Source organism: Pempheris klunzingeri, chromosome 16 (genome assembly GCF_042242105.1).
Source record: "Pempheris klunzingeri isolate RE-2024b chromosome 16, fPemKlu1.hap1, whole genome shotgun sequence".
Lineage (NCBI taxonomy): Eukaryota > Metazoa > Chordata > Actinopteri > Acropomatiformes > Pempheridae > Pempheris > Pempheris klunzingeri.
This window is the reverse complement of record NC_092027.1, coordinates 2,079,506-2,099,026: the sequence shown is the minus strand read 5'-3', so window position 1 is coordinate 2,099,026 and position 19,521 is coordinate 2,079,506. Positions and strand designations below refer to the sequence as shown.

Sequence of the window (19,521 nt, the reverse complement as noted above, 5' to 3'; positions counted from 1 at the left end):
CTTTATTAGTTTATTAGTTTGCTTGTTTCTACATCTTTTTTACAGTCTACCTGTATTTATTGTGTATTTCTGTAAACTTGTGAATGACTTGTGAAACTCCACTCTTAGGAGTAGGAGGAGTGTGTGTGTGTGTGTGTGTGTGTGGATAGTAGGAGGAGTGTGTGTGTGTGTGTGTGTGTGTGTGTGTCCACCTTGTCTGGGTGTGTCCCTCTAAAAGCTGCAGGTACTGCCGCATTGTGGTCTGTGTCTCTGCTGGGAAGACTTGAACCGTCCGGGATGGATCTGTTCGCCTCTGCGTCGCTTCTCTTTCTGCTCTCTTTTGTCGGTAAGGAATCAATCGGTTCAGATTGAGCCGGGAATCAATAATCTTCTGTATTATTCACGTTCTTGCTGCGTTTCCATTGTGTGCGCAGTGGAAACTTTGGGTGTAACCTGTTTGAATTCATGCTCAAATAATGTAAACTAACATGTTCCGATCAGAAACAACCACTGGAGGCTTCATGATGATTCCTCCTGTTCTTATTCAGGATTATTTCTGTAGTATAGTATCGCCACACCTTTCCTCACCTGCTCAGGTCAAAGCCAGAGCAGGTCTACCTGCCTCCTCTCACCTGTCCCCCGTGTTTCCTCCCCCCCAGGATGCTGTGCAGGGCAGGACGCCCTGCCGGAGGGTCCCGTGGACGCGATCCTGGGGGCAAACGTGACTTTTAAGACTCTAATTACTAATCCGAGTTATGTCGTTATTGTCTGGAATTTCAACGACGGGACTGAACCGATTAATGTTGCTACGCTGACGGAATCAGGGCTCATAGTGAATGAGCCTTTCGAAGGAAGAGCATCGGTTGACACGACCAGTGGCCAGTTGACCCTGGGACCCCTGAAGCTGGAGGATGCCGGGGATTACAGCGTCAGCATCGTACTAACTACCGGCCCGACCCACACCGGAGAAACAAGGCTCCAAATCCTGAGTGAGTAATTTCTCACCTGTGAGATACCTGTGATGCAAGATACCCCCCCCTCCCCCAATAAGCACTGTGTTGGATTACATCTATGCCGAATTGAACAATGTGTCATAAAGATTCAGAAAATTGTTTTAATCTTGTATTATAATGCTTGCAACGACTCTGTGAATCCATCCTGCTTTAAATTCTAATATATTTAACGGTGGTTCGTTCGTACGGGTCCTTTCAAACATCGATTAGGTCGCTCCTCCGATCATTTCTTGGACTTTATTCACGCCGAGTTGATCAGCAGCTTCTAGAGATCCAGAAAAGTGCTTCAATTCACGTTTTTTTTGTCTTATAATGTGTCCGTAGAACAGTTGCACGTAAAATTGCTGGACTCTCTAATGCAGTTTGGTTCAGTGCGAAGGCGCAAGCCACACCTGATACGGCGGTGGTGCCTTGGAGCGCTGATATCACTGCGCCACTGGAAAATCTTAAGTGAGCGGTTAATGCGTCGCCTAGCAACCACACCGTGTTACGCCAGTTCTTGGACTATATTCTTTGGCGGAGGAAAACAGATACTTCCTTTTTCCCATTTGTTTTGCCAACAATTTAAGCATTTGTTGGAGCATTTGAGTTCTTCCCTACATGATGCTGCTGTGTTACTCCACAGGATGTGGCTGGCTGTTGTGAAATCACTACAGTTGTTCCCCAACCTGAGTCTTTTCTGCCGCTTTTCATCTTTAATAAATATAATAAATTTAATAAACACCACTTTCCTGTTAGAGGAGCTGAGACTTTATAACCTCATTCATCAGACCGAAAAACAAATCTGCAGCTTCCTACACTGAGCGCCTTAAGGGTGTGGCTCCTGAAACTCTACTTTCCTGGAGTGTGTGTGTGTGTGTGTGTGTGTTTGTATTTCACAGCCCTAACACTGTAGTCGCGCTTCAAAGCTTTAAAACACACACACAGTTTCATTCAAAGATGGCCATGTTATGAGTGAATACAAAACCTTGTTAGATTGTGTTGTACCCAACAGTTATGGTGTTAAACTCACTGGAGCGGTGTTTTCCTTTTCACCTCTTCTAAATTTGAATTAACCAGCGATTACAAGAGAGTTAAATTTGAAAAATCACAATTTTGTTACATGCAGACGTTATTGAAAACATAAACTCATGTTGGATACTTGAGACCAAATGAGTGTAATTAGGATTAACAGGCTGTCTCATCTGTAAAATACACATTTTATAGACAAAATAAGTGTTTGTAGGTGCAGTTGGTTAAAGATTTTATTCATGGGACAAAATACCTCCATTCAGGTGAAGTGCAGCCGCAGAAACTGGGAGAAGTAACGTTAGTTAGTAGAAATATAAATACGCTCCCTCATACGGCCCAAAAGTGAACTTTAAAGGACTTTCTGGAAATGTGTGTGTATAAAATAAAATCTCACAAGAGCACCAAATGTGGATTAATCCGCCGCTGAAAGTAGTCCCCAACAAATGCACTATTTCCTCATGTTAGTTTGATTAAAAGCTACATTCAGCGGCTGTTTCGGGAGTTTTTCTTAAAATCTAATCCAGACTTTGGCTAATCTAACGCTTATTATATCTTTATTACCTGTTGGCGCAGCAGGTTTGTCCCGAAGCCACAGCCAGCGGTAATAACATAAACGTCTTCAGTCGGGTTTATGTCAACTACATGTTTTCAGTGTGAATCTTTATTTGTCAAAGGATGTGTGGCGGTAATCCTTTCCCAGCATCCCTTTGGCTCTCATTCACACAGTAAAACCACACAGTTTGCACATACTCAAAACCAAAACCACCAGTGTCCCCATGTTTTGTTTCTTTGTCCTCTTCCTTTTGCATCACAGTAGAGTGAATCCCTGCACGGCGGTTTGGTGGTCTAAGAAAAACAACCTCCCAAGTGCCGCTGTGTTGAGCTACAGGATGAACTCTTCCTGTGCGGTAGTCTGCTGCCATACTGTCATAACTGGCTGCCTGCTACTGGCTAATCATTGAGAAACAACAGCGTCGAACACTCAGAAACAGAGCTGCAGGATTGATTGAGAACGAGTCCAGCAGGTCTGGCTGCTGCGATCTCTCTGGCGTCGCCGTTCACTCCATTCAAATGTTGATTTCTGAGCGCAATTACAACTGTGGGAAGAGAAACAGACCTCGAGCGAGCAGTGTGCTTAATCATTATTCCATTAACGGATCATTTGTGGTAGGACTTCATCAACAAAACTGTTGACTACTTTAATGTTAATGGAAAATCCCAGCCTGACACACCTGTAGAGGCATTAAAATATGACATTTGGCACTTTAGTTGCTGTTTTTTTGATGCCTTCTCTTTTGTTGTTTGGTGGATTTTTATTTTTTTTACTGACACACCCAACACTTACTGTAAATATTCCACAGGCATTACACCCTTTGAGCTGATGCAAGGCTTTTAATGTGAAACCTCTGTGCAGGAAGTCTCATGTTTTAGCTCAACAGTGGCTGAAAAAACAGCAAAGTAGAACCGACTGCTACTGTTTAGTTGCTGTTTTTTTTTTGATGCCTTCTCTTTTGTTTGGTGGATTTTTATTTTTTTTACTGACACACCCAACACTTACTGTAAATATTCCACAGGCATTACACCCTTTGAGCTGATGCAAGGCTTTTAATGTGAAACCTCTGTGCAGGAAGTCTCATATTTTAGCTCAACAGTGGCTGAAAAAACAGCAAAGTAGAATCGACTGCTACTGTTCGTTTTCATTCGCAGCACATAAAAACAGAAAGGAGATTATGATAGAGTGTAAATACAGTACAGCCACAAGTGTTATTGTGAATATTCAAAAATATTTGCACACTTTTTTTAAAAATCCCAGCATGCCTTTCTCCCCTCTTTTCCTTTGATCTCAGGCTTTTTTTTCATCCACATTCAGTTCCATTCAATTCAACAATTCATTCCTTTGTTCCTCATGCAAAACAACCTCCCCGTTTCCTCCTGCAGACCCGGTGTCTGAAGTGAAGATCGTGTCCAGCCTGCCTGAGGCGATCGAGCACAACAGCACCGTGGTTCTCACCTGCTCCGCCAAAGGCTCCGACATCAAGTTCGGCTGGATGAGCGGCGCCGTGCCCATCGTGGCCGACGGCAAACGGATCACGCTCGTAGAGGTCAGCTTAAACGTTTATCTGGTGTTTCCTTTTTGATGCTGTGAATTTATGCATTAAATTAAGATTTAAGAATTAAGATTTCATGGTTGATGCAGATGTTCATAATTCATTCATTCATTCATTCATCCACCTCAATCTATTACTTTATTAATAGAGTATATGCAATGATTTAAACTTTCTTAAATTTACTTTCTTTTTACTGTAAATGCAAATAGTCATTTATAAAAATAAAAAAAAGCTAAATAGAGACAGTTAAGTTTGACCTTTTTTGACGTCTGTTAATTTTTAATCTATATAATAAATAATCTCTAATCAAATTTGCACGTGACATAATCTTTCCACGGAAAAGTACATTTACCAAAACACAGTTTTTAATATTTTCATTGTACTTTATGCTTCTACTCTACATTTCAGCGACATATGTTGTTTTTTTTTTACTTTGCAGATTCAGATTATTGATAAAAGATAATAAATCAACTAATAAATGCTGATTTAAGTGTTATTTATAAAGTGATGAAAACAATCTTAACCAGCTGCATCATTAAAGTGATGAACACATTAATGCATCAATAATGTAATATATATTATTCCAAAATGTTTTTTTTGCATAATGAATACTTTTACTTTTAGTACTTTAATTATATTATATTATATTTTACTCCAGTAATATTTCCAATTCAGTACTTTTGCTTGTAACAGATTTATGTCTTGTGTCTTTCTTTTTATTTCTTAATCCGTTAATTCAAATCTAAGTGATGTATTTTGCTGCTTTGGACTGAATCACAGGGGGAACAGTCCAGCGAGCTGACCATCACAGGTGTCCTCAGGTCAGACCTGCTCGGTCCGATCCGCTGCACAGCAAGCAACCAGCTGACCGAGAACAGCGCCACCTTCAAGCTCATCATCCACTGTGAGTGTGCTGCACCCACACTGCTGCCTGGTAGCTCCTCCCAGAGACAACAGAAGGACTAGTAAACATTAATAACTAGCTGGTTAGCATTAGCAGTGCTAGCTACGGACAGAATAACACCACCTGCAGAAACTTACTGTCACTTCTTACCCTGTGCTTTGACTTTGTAACGTCATAGTGTGTTCGACAGGTGGTCTCATTTATTATTGCACTTCTATAACAAATGTTTCTCCAATAGCAGAAAGCTCCAAATGCTCCGAACAAATTTCAGAATATTGAAACACTGAATGTATATCAAAGAGCCTATAAGCTCCTTCACCTGCTCTTAGTCATTTTATCATGAAACCATAGATATATATATATATATATATATTTTTTTTTTTTTAGGACTTGACACGACCTCCCTTTCCCTCCATGTTCTGATTAAGGCTGCCAGGCTGAAACGTTTGCGTGCTCGACCAGAATAAATGAGTGAAATGGTGATTAGTCATCTTTTCCTGAAGATCTATGTGTGTGCTACCTTTTACCTTTGGGTATTCGATGTTCTGGGTACTAGGTGACTTTGGTTTAACACCACAGACATAAATTCTGGAAAGGCGTGTCCAGTGACAGTAAAAAAAAAGGATCAAGACATTTGCTCTCCATTTATTCCACTTTCCTGGCAGTTTGACAGTTTCCCTCATTCATTTACTAACTCTGCAGTCTATTGTGCTTTATTTGAAGCGCTGCATTTCGTTGATTGAGCTCCACACCCGTTAGACAATAAAGGTTAGACATGAGTCAGCCGGTGCCACTCCTTCATGCCCCAGCATGTCAGAAGTCACAGTTTCGCTTGGTTAATTACGGTTAACCACAGCGATGCCTGACCTTTTCCAGTGTTCCTGGAGTCGTGACTTTAAACCTGCTCAGGTTCCTAAACCACTCAGGCACGACGGGCCCTCGGAGCGGCCTCGTGTCCATGCGTCTCTCACACTTTAGATTGTGGTGTGTGTTTGCAGGGCTCTCCCTCTCAGCCTGTACTTAAGCCACACTGTGTACACAGCGGCCTGCACTTCCACTCCTTCCCCATGACTAACCTGAAAGGCAGGGAAACCGCATCAACCGCGGGTTAACCCTGTTATTAATTAATCAAAACCTTCGCGCTTGTGTGCTTCACCTGGTCAGGCTTTATGTTGAAGTTGCTAAGAATTACAACTACAGCATGAGGATGTGCATGAAATCAATGAGAAGATGGGCACGTTTTCATAAAACATAGTTAAAAAGTTCCTCTTATAACAATGAGAACAGTTTATTTTCTAGTAAAACATCATTAATTACTGTAACCAGACAATGAATCACATTAAACCAATGGTTCATCATTTAGAAATAAAAGATTTATAAAGTACTTATAGTAGGAACCAAATAGTCAGATCAAGAAGGTAAAACAAATTTAATAGCTACAGATCTTATTTCAATATGTCAGATAGATTTAAGTATCTCTTCAGTGTCTTTATCAGCAGCTACTCCCTATTAAAGGACTTAGATTGGGATCAAGGTCAAAAAAGACTTGATCCGGAGCTTTAATGTAGTAAAAGCAGCAACCAGCAGAGGATTAATGCAAACTACTGATAATCATTTCCTTTTTCCATGTGTTGCTGCTCCACAGACGGCCCTGATGAAGTCACCATCACTCCACCAAACCCTGCCGCGTTCGTCCGCTCCGGCTCCAACTTCAGTCTGTCCTGTTCATGCATCTCCAGCCCGGCGGCCACCTTCTCCTGGTACCACAACAAGCTGTTCACGGAGGTCACGGGTCCCGTCCTGACTCTGAAACAGATCGAGGAACTCGGATTGGGGAAGCAAGCGGGAGAATACACATGCAGCGCCAATAACGCCAAAACAGAACGCGCCGTCTTTTCTCCTGGCGTTTCCTTCACTGCGATCGGTGAGTAACCTGACAGAGAAACACTCTGGGAATCTGATGCCAGACGTCATCACAGGCCATTTCGGTGCTGCCATTGAGCTTGTAAACTTCTGACTCCGTCACTGCCTTGGAGTTTTCCTTGAACTAAACATAAAGTCGACCGTGTCAAAGGTCTGTTTTTGTTCTCGCTATCGATTCGTATTTCACACGTCCATATTAATGCAACTTTTCATAGCATTGGCAGTATTTGAGTACTGCAGGTTATAAAGGGTTGAAAGGAAAATCAAACAAAAGAAAACTGCAGTTACGTTGTAATAGTCCTTAAACAGCTATAGTTGGAGCAGTTTAATCAACTCAATCAACTAGAAAAGGGACGCTAATTAGACATTTTATGGGAGGTTTCATTCCAACGGCTCTTCCAAATAAATAATTGGGGATGAGTCACACGCTCGCTGGAATCAACAGACGGACTGAAAGCTTTACTTTTCCTGGTGACAGATGTATCTTCGAGGCATGAGAGTGTTATGGTGTGTGGTGACCCACAGCGGATCGCTCACAGTTTTTACCCGTGAGGTGTTGAAACGTTGCGTAACACAAACACAGCAGCCCCGCTAAAGGCTCGACATGAAGCTACGCTGTCTGTAATTACTTCCCTCTTGCTTTTGATGATGTTTTCAAGCTGGCGGCAGACCAATTTGTGTGTGTGTGTGAATGCAAATGCGAGTGTGAAACCTGCTGGGTTGGAGGATGGTCTTACATTATGCCCTGAGGAGTTTCTGTTTCTGCATGGATGATAGAAAGGAGGAGGAGGAAGAGGAAGAGGAGGAGGAGGAGTTTGCATGAAAGATCAAATGACATGAACATTTTATTTTGGTGACGTTTGGCAGATTGAAATAGTTAAAATTTTTAAAGTATGAGAGTGCGCCACAGGTGGGAATGTTTGGGAATCCTTTGTTTGATTTAAATTCATTTTGATTCTTGATGCAATAAGTAGAAAATCAGCATTATTTTAAAAGTGACTTTTGATATGATTCCTAGAAAAGAATAAAATCTATTATATATGGAGAACGTAATCACTTCCATGTGTTTCATTGGCCACAACCTGCGTTTTGGTGGTGAAGATCAGTGTATTGGCTGGTTTATAATGTCCTCTGCAGCTCTGGAGGAGTTTTTCAAGCATTAGAAAATAACCCTGATGATGTCATAGTGATGTCATCAGGGTTATCTTATCCTGTCAAGGCAGAGGTGCTCTAATTGAAGACATTATCAAGCTGCATCATGGGAAATGTAGGGGTTTTTTTCAGTCTCTCTGTGAAATATCACTGGAGTGCCTTTTTGTCTTTGACCTATAACTTGAAGAGTTCAGCACTTTTCATCTGCCTGTCACTTGTTTTAACCAGGTTCTGTTTCATTTAGTGAAGTTTATTATCCACCAAAAGTGCAACTTGGTTTGCCAGATAATCAAATTAAATCAAAGGTCATTCAAATAGGAAAGACCTTAAGGTGAAGTACAATGTAATGGACATTTTTCTCTCCCGTTAATGTTTACAGAGCCCATCTCAGGCACTGAAATCACTGGGCCCACTGAAACCCTCATTGCTGGCACAAGCAAAGCCAACCTGAGCTGCCAGGCGACCACTGGTGCCATGATGTCCAGACAGTGGCTGAAAGATGGCAAACCTCTGGCTCCCAGCTCCCGCCTGCTGTTCGCCGACAACAAGACCTCCATAATGATCGACGTGCTGCAGAAGGAGGACAACGGGGTGTACGAGTGTGAGCTCAGCAACCCGGTCACGACCGAGAAAGCCTCCTTCAACATGATGGTCAACTGTGAGTGTTTGTTTTGCTGAGAGACTTGAACATGTGGCACCAGGAGGCATTTATGGGCGTTGCTCTGTCTGTGATTTATTTTATTACCACTTTCATGTCCAGAGCTCATTCAGAAATCCATAATAATAATAAAAATGATAGATAAACAGACATTAATTGACTTCCCTGTACCTGGGATCCTACATACAGTGAGCAAAATGAGCCACAGCTCTGTTACCAATAAACCCTCTTTTCTTCTTGTGTTATCACCAGATGGTCCTGATCCAGCGGTGGTGGAAGGCGAAAAGGCCGTGGAGGTGAAGGACAAAGTGACGCTGTCATGCTCTGCCGCCTCCATCCCTCCCGCCAACTTCACCTGGAAGTTTAACGGCACAGTGACGGCGGTGAAAATTGCCAAGTACGAGATCGAGTCGGCTGTTTACAAAAACACTGGAACGTACACGTGCGTGGCATTCAACGCTGTTACCGGCAAGACCAGCACGTACACCCACACCCTGTCCGTCAAAGGTACGATTGTTATCTGTAGCCTGGAACCCAGATTAGATTTTTAAAGGAATACGCTCACTGTTGTCTCCATCAGCTGCAGATATGGATGGACAAAATGTCCTGGTAGTGTTGGGCTATTACTGCAATAATAGGTTTGTCACTGCAGACCTTCATTACAATCAACCAACCAACCGTGAAGACCTCAGAGGTCAGAGCTGTGCCAACAATAGTCTTGTGTGTCTTATGTCATGGCACAGGTTAAAAGAAACCCAACCGGTTCATGACTCAGCAGCAGCGTCCTGCACTACCTTTCATTTGTTTATGGCATTCACCCAAGTTTGGTTTTGCCAATGCTTCATCACAGTGAACCTCCAAAACTAGTGGCCAACTCCTTGTAAATGAGTTTAATGCTAATGCTAGCATGCCATTACGCTAAATGTTACATGCATGTTAACATCCACAAGCTGCTAACTTGGCATCCCAACGTGCTAATGTTAGCAGTTGTGTCCAGCTTGGACTCCTTCGTCTTGCTGTCAGTCTCAGTTGTACATTTAGCACACTGAAATGATAACTATTACATGCACGTGAACGTCCACATGCTGCTAATGTTTGTGTGTAACATCCCTGCAGCCATCTTAACCACAGATGTATTATATGAACTGGATACCGAAGGCAAAGATGGCGCCTTTTCTGACCAATGAGAACTGCTCGTCTGTCATGTTTGTGGTGTCGTGTCTTTTCTGGGCGTTGGAAAACTAGATTAAATATGTACACAGGAGGACGTTTGAATAGATATTTGAGTAGTTTGTCCATCGCGGCATTTCAGTGGACGGACAAACAAGCTAATTACTGTCAATTTAGCACTGGGGCTAAAACGCTAATGGTAGCGTTAAACTCAAAGCATAAGACTCCAAACAAAGGCTGACAAAGTCCTGCCTAAACTAATGAACATGTTCTTAAATGACCGCAGTACTGAGGAGAAACACTTTATATTAAAGACCTAAGAATAATTCAGTTGCTTCGACAATATTTCCTTCTTTTTTGACCGAGGAAGAAAACTGATAACACACAAAAATGGCCGTCTCCCCTCCTAGACTTTGTTGGTCGTAAACATTATCTATCCAGAGTTTTGAGCAACTTTCAGCTTCAGCTTTATTTCCACTCAAACGAGCAGCAGTCCTCCTGGTTTTCCTCTTGTGATCATCTCGCGCTGGAACGTTGTCAGCATCGTAATTTCAGTCGAGTCTTGACAATGGTGCATATAACTTGTCAATCAGTGTGTAAAGTCTCAGCGTTCGTGACCCAGTTAGACTGTTTTCTACTCTCACGATGAGTCACTGTGGCTTCTCTCCTTAGACATGCAGTCAGTACACTTTACTGCAATTAACTACAAAGCATGCTTGGCAGAATGTTAAGACTATTGGACCCCAGCCTTCCCTAACATGTGAACTGTGCTCTATTTTTGCAGAAGAAGGAGCACTGGATGAAGGTCTCTCAGACGGAGCCATCGCCGGCATCGTCATCGCCGTCATCGTCGCTGTTGTTGCCGCCATCGCTCTGATCGTGTACTGCAGACAGAAAGTACCGTAAGTACTCAGCCTTCTGGAGACTTGAGCTCGACTTTACTGGAGCGACTGGAGAGAACGTCCAAGCTTTTGTTCTGAGGCAGTTCCCTGACTTAGTCCACTACGTGACCAAAACATTACAGCTATATAGCCGCGTTTCCACCGGCTCGACTTGGCCCTACTCGACTCGGTACGGTTGTGTTTCCATTACACCAGGTACCACCTCAAACGTGGTCGTCATAGCAAGACGGAGCGAAACTCCGGTGGCGTTTCTTGTAGCCCCGTCGAACTCCCTCTGAATCTTGTCGTCAGCCACCAAGCACAGGAGCGCCGCCACCTCTTCATTAGACCACAGTGTTTATGTGAAGTGTTTTAAAAATGGCGGGTTTGATTCTTGTGAACGAGTCGCTCTCATGACTCATCCAGTGACGCGATTCCCTGGCCAATCAGTGGCCTGCAGTCCAGTGACGTCACCTTCACGGCTGGACTCAGCTCGCTTGGAACCCCGGCCAGGAGGTACTAAAACAGTACCAGGTACCAGGTACTAGGGCCGGTGGAAACGCTACCTAAAGCGTACCGAGTCGAGTCGAGTAGGGCCAAGTCGAGCCGGTGGAAACGCGCCTTATGTGATTCTGCTGCTGCTGTAACATCCTCCTCCGGTCTGGGCCTCTGACTGTCGGTGTTCCCCTTCATCCCAAAGGTGTTGGATGGCTTTGTCATGTTGAAACAGGAATAACAGACAGACGCACACTGTTGACACAAAGTTGGAAGAACTCACACAAACCAGGCCAGAGCCGGGAAAATGCACCCAGGAGTGTTCACATACTTTGGCAGAGGAAAAAAAAGCAGTGTTATTAGTCTGTGGGTGTGTTTAGATCTGTCTTATCAGCGTTTTGTCACTGAAAAATGTGTGATATTCTTCTACATTTCTCAACACTAAAAAAGCTTTTCCAGTAGTTTCTTTGCTGCTGTTTTCTCCATGATTTCATGCGTCACTGTTAAAATGCCTGTCTGTACAGAGCAGGTTAATGTGTGTGTGTGTGTGTGTGCGTGTGTTATCTGACCCTCTTTGTCTGAGTCTGTGTGTGTGTGTGTGTGTGTGTGTGTGTGTGTGTGTGTGTAGGATATCTGTCATTTTGTGTGTCGGTACGTATCGCAGACATGTCTGCCACTTTGTGACCTTCGAGTAAATTCTTTTCATTCCTCTCACGCCTCGGCGTCTTGCAACATGTCGGACTAATGCGCACGCATGGTTACACACACACACACACACACACGTACAAATGCTTGCGTGTACACACACACACACTCTGCTGCGCGTCCACGCCCTCCAACACTATGGCAACAGTAACCGTCACTGTGGTAACTGTGGTAACTGTGGTAACTGTGGTAACTGTCACTGTTCATCCACCTTCAGAGAAGATTTTGTCGTGTTGAAATCGTCTTTAAACACAATTTATTGCAGCATTTGCTTTGGAATGAAGTTGAATTACTGGCGGCATTTTCCTTTACTTTAAGATACGAGTCGACAAAACGATCTCACGTGCTCCTTTTTAGTAGCTGTTCTGTTGCTTTTGATTCCTCTCTCCTCATGTTCCTCTCTGTACTTGAAGGACCTCCCGTCTTTTTAAATACCACCACTGACCGTGGAAGCAGCAGCTACATGAACTCTGTGATGAGATTTATTTTGTCAAAACATAACTTAATAGTGATTATGCTCAGACTGCAGTTGGAAGAATGAAAAGTTGAGCTTTGACTTGAGCTACTTAAAAAAATTAATACCTTGAATATCTATTTTCTGGCCTTGGCAACAGAAGAACTCGCGACAACAGACTCCACTTGAATTTTCCCCGAATTACTTAAAGCAGCAGTTGAAATCAAATGCAACCGACTGTGGTGAAAGATTAGATCTGTTCACACCTGAGCGGTGCGTTCTTCATAAACAGCAGTGGTGATGCAAACCAGCGCCACATCCTGTCAGGTTTCAACACACCGAGGAGCTCGACAGGAAGCTGCAGCTCTGACACAAAGAACAAACGGATGAGTCAGTGACAGACTGAGAGAGTCCTGAATTTGGCAATTTGAAGGCCGAGAGTTTGCAGCTCTTAAACACACAGCTGCTAAAGCACTCGGGGAATTTAAATCCACAACGTTACCTCTGAGGGAAAAGTGATTTCCCTTCTACGTCGTCATTCACCTTTTGTTTCTCCTTCCTGTTTTCATGGAGCTCCTGCTTGGCGACTGTTGATCCTCCCTCCTCGTAACTGTTACTACACTATTACTGTATACAACAGCTAGCAGCCAACCTGAAGAGGTTTAGGAAGTGATTCGTGCCGTGCTTGAAGTATATTTGGCCCTTTAGTCTTCAGTCTTGCCTGCTGTTACTGTTTGCACGCAGGTGTCGGTGTCCAACAATGCTGATATGCAGCCAGGTGTGTGTCACTTTGGTGCCTCCAGCGTTGAGACGCTTAGCTTGCACGTGAGGGAAGTTTGCCCCCAAGGCTTTCTGCTAGAAAGACGCTTTCCATGTCCCATGTGATCTTTTCCCATCCTACTGTTATCAGGTAGTGCTGTTGTCTAACCATCCTGCAACTGAGAACTCAAACTAGTTATTACAAACCAGGTCATGTGTTTAGACCCACTTACCCACTGCATCCGTTTTTGTTTGTCTTTTTTATGCTCTTCATACTAACCCATTTACCCCCAGGGGCAAATAGACACTTTTACTGATATGTAAATCTGTTAGAGACAGCGGGAGATGGTTTTCTCATCCTGCAGGTCTTTGAAAACATCCTGGAGGACTGTTTGCGTCTGCAGGTGTGAGCTTTAAGCGTCTCCTCCCCTCTACTCTCGGACTTGTCCGTTAACAAACTCTGCCGCTGGTGAAGCAGAGCGCTGACAGAGCCGGATGGTCACGTGATGCCACACAGGTCATCAGGTGTCTAAGCTAGAGGTGGCGTTCCACTGTGGAGCGCCTCTCGGCACCTCCGGGGGGCCTCAGGATGATTGACTTGTCTGTCCCGCCGTTGTTTCACTGTTAGAGGGCGTCAGCACCGATGACAGAGGGCCTTTGTTCTTCACGTCGCTGTTGTTAATGGAGGTCTGAGTGACAGATCCTGATTTCTGTGTCTTCGACACCCTCAGGTGATGGTCTGGGATTCATTTTAGATGTTTCTAGCAAATGGAGGAGCCTGGTTTGGATTCACTTTCCTACCTGAATATAGCTGATTGCCTTGTTCTGTTGGAAGTGGAAGTGGAGGAATAAGGGAATGGAGGTCAAAGCCAAAGAAGTGGGTCAAAAAGATGGAAAGACAAGGAAGGCAGGACTTTAATTAGAACTGTCAGACATCTCCAGACATCAAAATGTGTCTGTGTGATAAGCTGCACATGAACACACATCGTCTGTCAGACGTCTGAGCGGAAGAGAAGTGCAACAAAAAAAAGAAGAAGAAGAAGAAGAAGAGTGTTGACAGCAGAGTTAAAGACACAGGACGACTTCAGCTGACAGACGGATGCATAGATACGAGTACGGAGGACTTGGAGGTGTAGTCTTTGCATTATTTAAGTGGTTACATCAGCAAACATGCTGCCACGTTAAGGGCTAAACATTAGTTAGACATCTCTATGAGACTTTTTCTGACGTTACTTTGTGTTTTCCGGGGTGCAGAAACCAACCGACAGCATGTCAGCGTGAAGCCCACTGGCTACTAAAGACGGAAATCTTTAAAAAACACCTTACAAAGAAGTAATTTCTCGAAGTGTCATTCATTCTAGGTTTTACACACACAAAACAAGACTGGTGCATCTTTTGGGGACTATTTTCAGCGGTGGATTAATCCATATTTGGGTCTCTAGTGAGTCTCCGTGGCAGCAGGATGGTGTGTGTCCACGGTGATAAAGGAACAAGTCGCCCAGGTGGTGTGTTTTTAGTGGTAGAGCTCAGTAGTTCATGTCTTCTGTCTTGAACACGCACACGTTCGGGGTTCAGTATCTTCAGCAGTGAATGAAGCGCACAGATCAGAAATATCCTGTTTGTGTCACGGCCACTTGAACATATTTCGTTTGCTCATTCGTTGACTGTGAGTCCCTCATCAAACTGGGAACATACTTTAATCCTGTAACATTAAGCCTGACGGCCCTCCAGCAACAGATTTTCTTTTAAAAACCAAGACTTTTAAAGAAAAATGACCTCACTGCACAACAATGTCCTTGTCCTGGAGGTCTCAAACCAAAACCGGTTCTGTGCAGGTTACAATAACAGACACACCTGCTGTGTGGAGGCACGGGAGAGGGACTGCAAATAAAGATTCTGTCCTCTGATAATCGAACAGGAGCCCGTATGAGCTTTTAATGAAAAAAGGGAATCAGCAGATTCAGCAGCTCCTGCAGGTGCAGACTTTAAGCTTTGAGGAAAAGCAATTTGTACAAAACACTGAAACCACCTGCCCCCATACAGGCCGACCCATGTGTGAGGAAACTTTGTGCGATTCATCACAAGAGGGGATTTAACTGATAAAATCAGGCAAGACCTGTATTTATCAGAGGGCTCAAAGGAGCAGAACACACAGATTAATCAGGCAGCTCACCTGAATTCACAGGGAGGAACTCTCCGTCACGTTTATCTGCAGAAGCTGGAGTTACTTTGAACCAAAGAATGACTTCTCTTGATAAATGTGAGTGAATTTAAGGATCTTACCACACCTGCCCCCCCACTCCTGCCCATTCATTATGAGATAATAGAGAAAAGCACTTCCTCAAGAGGCAGCGCAGCTACAAGTCACATTCTGATTTAAAAAATACATTCATACAGTCGTCAGTCTAGAATTAAACTAAGTTAAACAAAGAAATGGTCAAATTGTTAAACTGCTCGATGTCCATTAGGTTCACAGAAACTACACAGAGGAAGTGATCAGTAACCTTAATGTCTATTTCAGAGCTCGACTCCTCCTCCTCCTCCGAGGTGTGTGTGTGTGTGTGTGTGTGTGTGTGTGTGTGTGTGTAGCTGCCCCCAGGTGGCTGCTTGTTCTCAGGTGAACCACTGATTGGCTGGTTTTCCTCTCCATCATCATGACCACGGCTCTGGATCGACATGTTGTGATTTCCAGACAAACGCTTAATGAGCAGCAGCAGTTTGTTTGTGGGCTTTTTTAAACCCTGGGTTTCACCTGTCAGGCTGCATGCTGCCCCCCCCCCCCCCCCCCCCCCTGACAACAGGGACTACTTCTAAAGGTTCTCTCAGCAAATCTACTCCTTACATTGTCCTGAAATTATGTTGGAAGTAAAAAGAAACTGGCGTCTTTAATAAAAATACACTATCTATCACAAAAGTCTTGATTGAAGGGCAATAAGTCAGTTGTTTCTGCAAACTTCACCCTGTAATTCACCACACGTCTTCACTCTGTGGTTGTTTTGTAATCTGATAGATTGAGTTGAGAGATAAAAGCTTTATTTTGAAATAATAACAGGGAAGTGTTGAGTATCTCAGGGCTGCTGAGATAAATGGATATCAACGTGTTATATTTTGGTTGAATCTTTTAAAACCAGTAAACCGAACTGGGAAAAGACCAGTGAGAGAGTCCTTCATGCTGCTCTGGTTCAAAACCCTTCTTCTATCTCTTCCTCTCGATGCTGCGTGCAGAAAAACAAGCTGACATCTGGGAAAACCCGTTCACGTCACCCCCCCCAGTCGTAATTACACGTTGGATATTGAGGAATTTATTTCTTTGCAGGCTCCTCATCTCCTGTAACTCAGCTTTATTAGCTGCAGACAGGACCAACATGCCACCGAAAGGCTTTTACTCACAGCGATGCGGACGGACGTGACAGATGTTTGCTGCAGCTTGTTTTTGATCGATTTAAGATTCTGGATTAAACATTAAACAACTGCTCCTAAGAAAGGAGTTTTAGCTCGACTGCACGTCCTCAAAAAACTATAGGGCTACATTTAGCAGCGGCACAGAACATTTCTCTTTTCCATCACTCAGTTTTAGCTCGACTTGGTCGTCATAGCAAGGCGGCCTGAAACTCCGGTGGTGTAATTTGCATGTGACACAAACACAAACACAAACACAACTGAGGACCTGGAGCGTTAATAATAAAAACACCCGGTCTGTTTCCAGGGTTTTAAAAAAATGGCGGGTTGGATTCTTGTGAACGAGTCGCTCTCGTGACTCATCCAGGTCTTATCACCTGGTGGAGAACCCTGCAGGCCGAGCAGGTGCTGGTGGGAAAGCATCATATCCAAGAGCACGTCACAGTTTTTGGGCTCTAGATTACAGAATAAATGCATTTTTAAGTGGCTTATCAAGTAATCTGCTTTTTTTTTTTGACTTTACCAGACAGAGATGATCATTATAAGCGGTTTCCATGGTAACTTCTGCTGCAATAATCATGATAAAATGGGAGCCGGATCAATAAATAGTGGAGTTAGACGAGCTGACCTTTGCTTCCTAACGGGAGGCGTCTCTGGCTGACGAGGGCGAGGCCGGCGCTCAGAATGGGAGGAATGTCGCTGTCATGTCTGCACTCGTCTTACTCAGCTCACGTCTGTGTCGCTGCCTCTTCATCCCTCGTTCGCCCTCCATTTCCTCATTTATATTCTCCTGTTCCATCTGTTTCATTTCTGTTTGTCTGCCTGATCAAGCCACAGCTTCTTCTCTGTGACCTCGAGTCGCCTGTCACTCGGTTTCACTTCTTTTGATGCAGTAATGTTTCAGTACTTGTGGCCCGGACGATAAGCCTGGACTCTTTTCAGAAGAAAGCAGAGCTTTAAAGAACATTATCCTATAATATAGGAGCAAGAAAGGGATCACTCATAATGAAAAAGGTAGAATACAAATCTGTGTGTCCTCTAATGAAAAGAGGAATTTAATCAAGACGGCGACTTTTGAGAGCAGAAAAAAGCTCGTTCTTACTTTTACAAATGAAAAGTCGATTGCTGTCTTGGACTTCATGACCTTCTTCCACCTGTTGATGAGCATAACAGTTAAAGTGACACATGCTGGCTTTAAAATAATACCTGTGTAGCATGCAAATGTAGTTTTGTGATTATAATTATTCCAACTAACAAGGAGTTTCTTTTCCAGCACTTTATTAATGAACTTACTAGTAAACCAAGTTCTCAGAATCCAAACCATCTTTTTTTCTGTGGAGCTGCAACAACTAGAGAAGTAGAGCATTAAACTAATATGATAAATGATTCATTGTTAGCAAACATGTCATCTTTACCTGAAGCCTTTTTTAAACTGACAGTTCATAGAGCAAATACGATTCATCCAGACAGTAATCGATGTCTTTGTTCTGCAGTCACACAGAACAGGTCTGAGAACTGTGGATCTGTCCTCCATCTTTAGGTGGAGGTTGAGCACCGATCAGCTCAACAGCAAGTAAAACTCCAAACTAAATCGATGAATTTTAAGGGCACAACCAGGATGAAGAGGTCAAGAGTCACCAGACAGACAAAAACAAAGGGACTAAGATCACCAAAATGGCGGCTCAGGTTTCCTCAGACAGACGAACGTGGCTCCACCCTGTCTGTCGCCGCTCTCGTCTTTCTTCTCTGCCGCTGAGTAAACTCACAGATAAACAGCTGAAGGGCCGGATCGTCACATTCTCCACCTCTCTGTGTTTGATCTTTGACTCCTTCAGGTGTTTCTGACCTTTTCACACTTCCCCTTTTTTTATCCGCTCCACTCTTTTTCTCGTCGTGGAGGTTTGAACCCTGCTGTTTCTGTTTGTCGCTGTATCGCACTTTCTTCGATAAGATTCACTGACTCAACACAAAGATATTTCTTAAAGGCGCCGGCTGGTGTTTGTTCTGCGGTCGCCGAGGCCTCACGGAGGGTTTCGTGAAGAGCAAACGCAGATGTGGCCGAGCAGGTCGATAGTTTAACAGTTCAGTCGGTGAGGATTTAACGCTGAAGTCCTGGAACTTTAAAATCATCCAGCCTCTCAGCATCACTTCCACATTCATCAAAATGTCCTCAAACTGTCTTTGAGGAGCTAAATTTAGTTTTCTCCAAATCGCTGAAGAGAAACCATGTTTTAAAGAGTTTAAGTGCATGTTTATGACGATGCTTCACCCTCTTCCTCTGTGGTTTTAACCTCCAAACAGATACTGTGTGTGTGTGTGTGTGTGTGAGGTTACATCACCCTGACAGTGTGCCAAGGGAATAACGATGCAGTCAGATAAAGGTGTCCGCGAGTTAACAAACATCTGTCCTTTCATAACAACATGTCATAACATTTCATCGCAGTTCGGACGCAGTGTCGTCATATTTGAGTCCATCTAATCTTGTTTATCCTCAGCGTTCGTACCATCCGAACCCATAAACAGTCCTCCTAGGTGATAGCGGAGATCATGTGGAGATCATCCGGTGGTGCCGAGGTCACTAATCTGTGTTTTCTCTTCTCAGGGTCGAGTCTCCGTACTAAAGAAGTTCCTGCACACTGCTGGTGAGTCTCTACACCTACTGAGATCACATGTTCACTCACAAAGTGCTCGACAACAATGCAAATACACCATTCAGTCCACGTTTTTATTTCTTTTTTTTATCTTAGAAACTTTATTTGTTTCTCTTAGACACATGATTTATTCCTCCACTACATCTGGTGTTCATTAACGCAGAGTCACACTCCTCCAAACACAGATATGTCTTCTTAATGTGTCAATGAGTTATGATGTGAGGATGAAGAGAGGTGAAGCAAATGATCTGAATCTAAC

General features: G+C 43.6%; 1 protein-coding gene across 1 annotated transcript in view; it reads left to right on the top strand.

The window, feature by feature from the left end:
• Positions 1–267: 267 nt before the first annotated feature.
• Positions 268–19,521, top strand: part of LOC139215996 (cell adhesion molecule CEACAM20) — a 20,778-nt gene continuing 1,524 nt past the window's right edge. Inside the window, exons 1-9 of the mRNA XM_070847045.1 lie at positions 268–325; positions 639–968; positions 3,942–4,105; positions 4,892–5,015; positions 6,661–6,939; positions 8,470–8,748; positions 9,001–9,255; positions 10,703–10,820; positions 19,214–19,253. Of these exons, the coding sequence (XP_070703146.1) occupies positions 277–325; positions 639–968; positions 3,942–4,105; positions 4,892–5,015; positions 6,661–6,939; positions 8,470–8,748; positions 9,001–9,255; positions 10,703–10,820; positions 19,214–19,232 (1,617 nt within the window). The 5' untranslated portion in view covers positions 268–276 and the 3' untranslated portion in view covers positions 19,233–19,253. The remainder of the gene's footprint in view (positions 326–638; positions 969–3,941; positions 4,106–4,891; positions 5,016–6,660; positions 6,940–8,469; positions 8,749–9,000; positions 9,256–10,702; positions 10,821–19,213; positions 19,254–19,521) is intronic.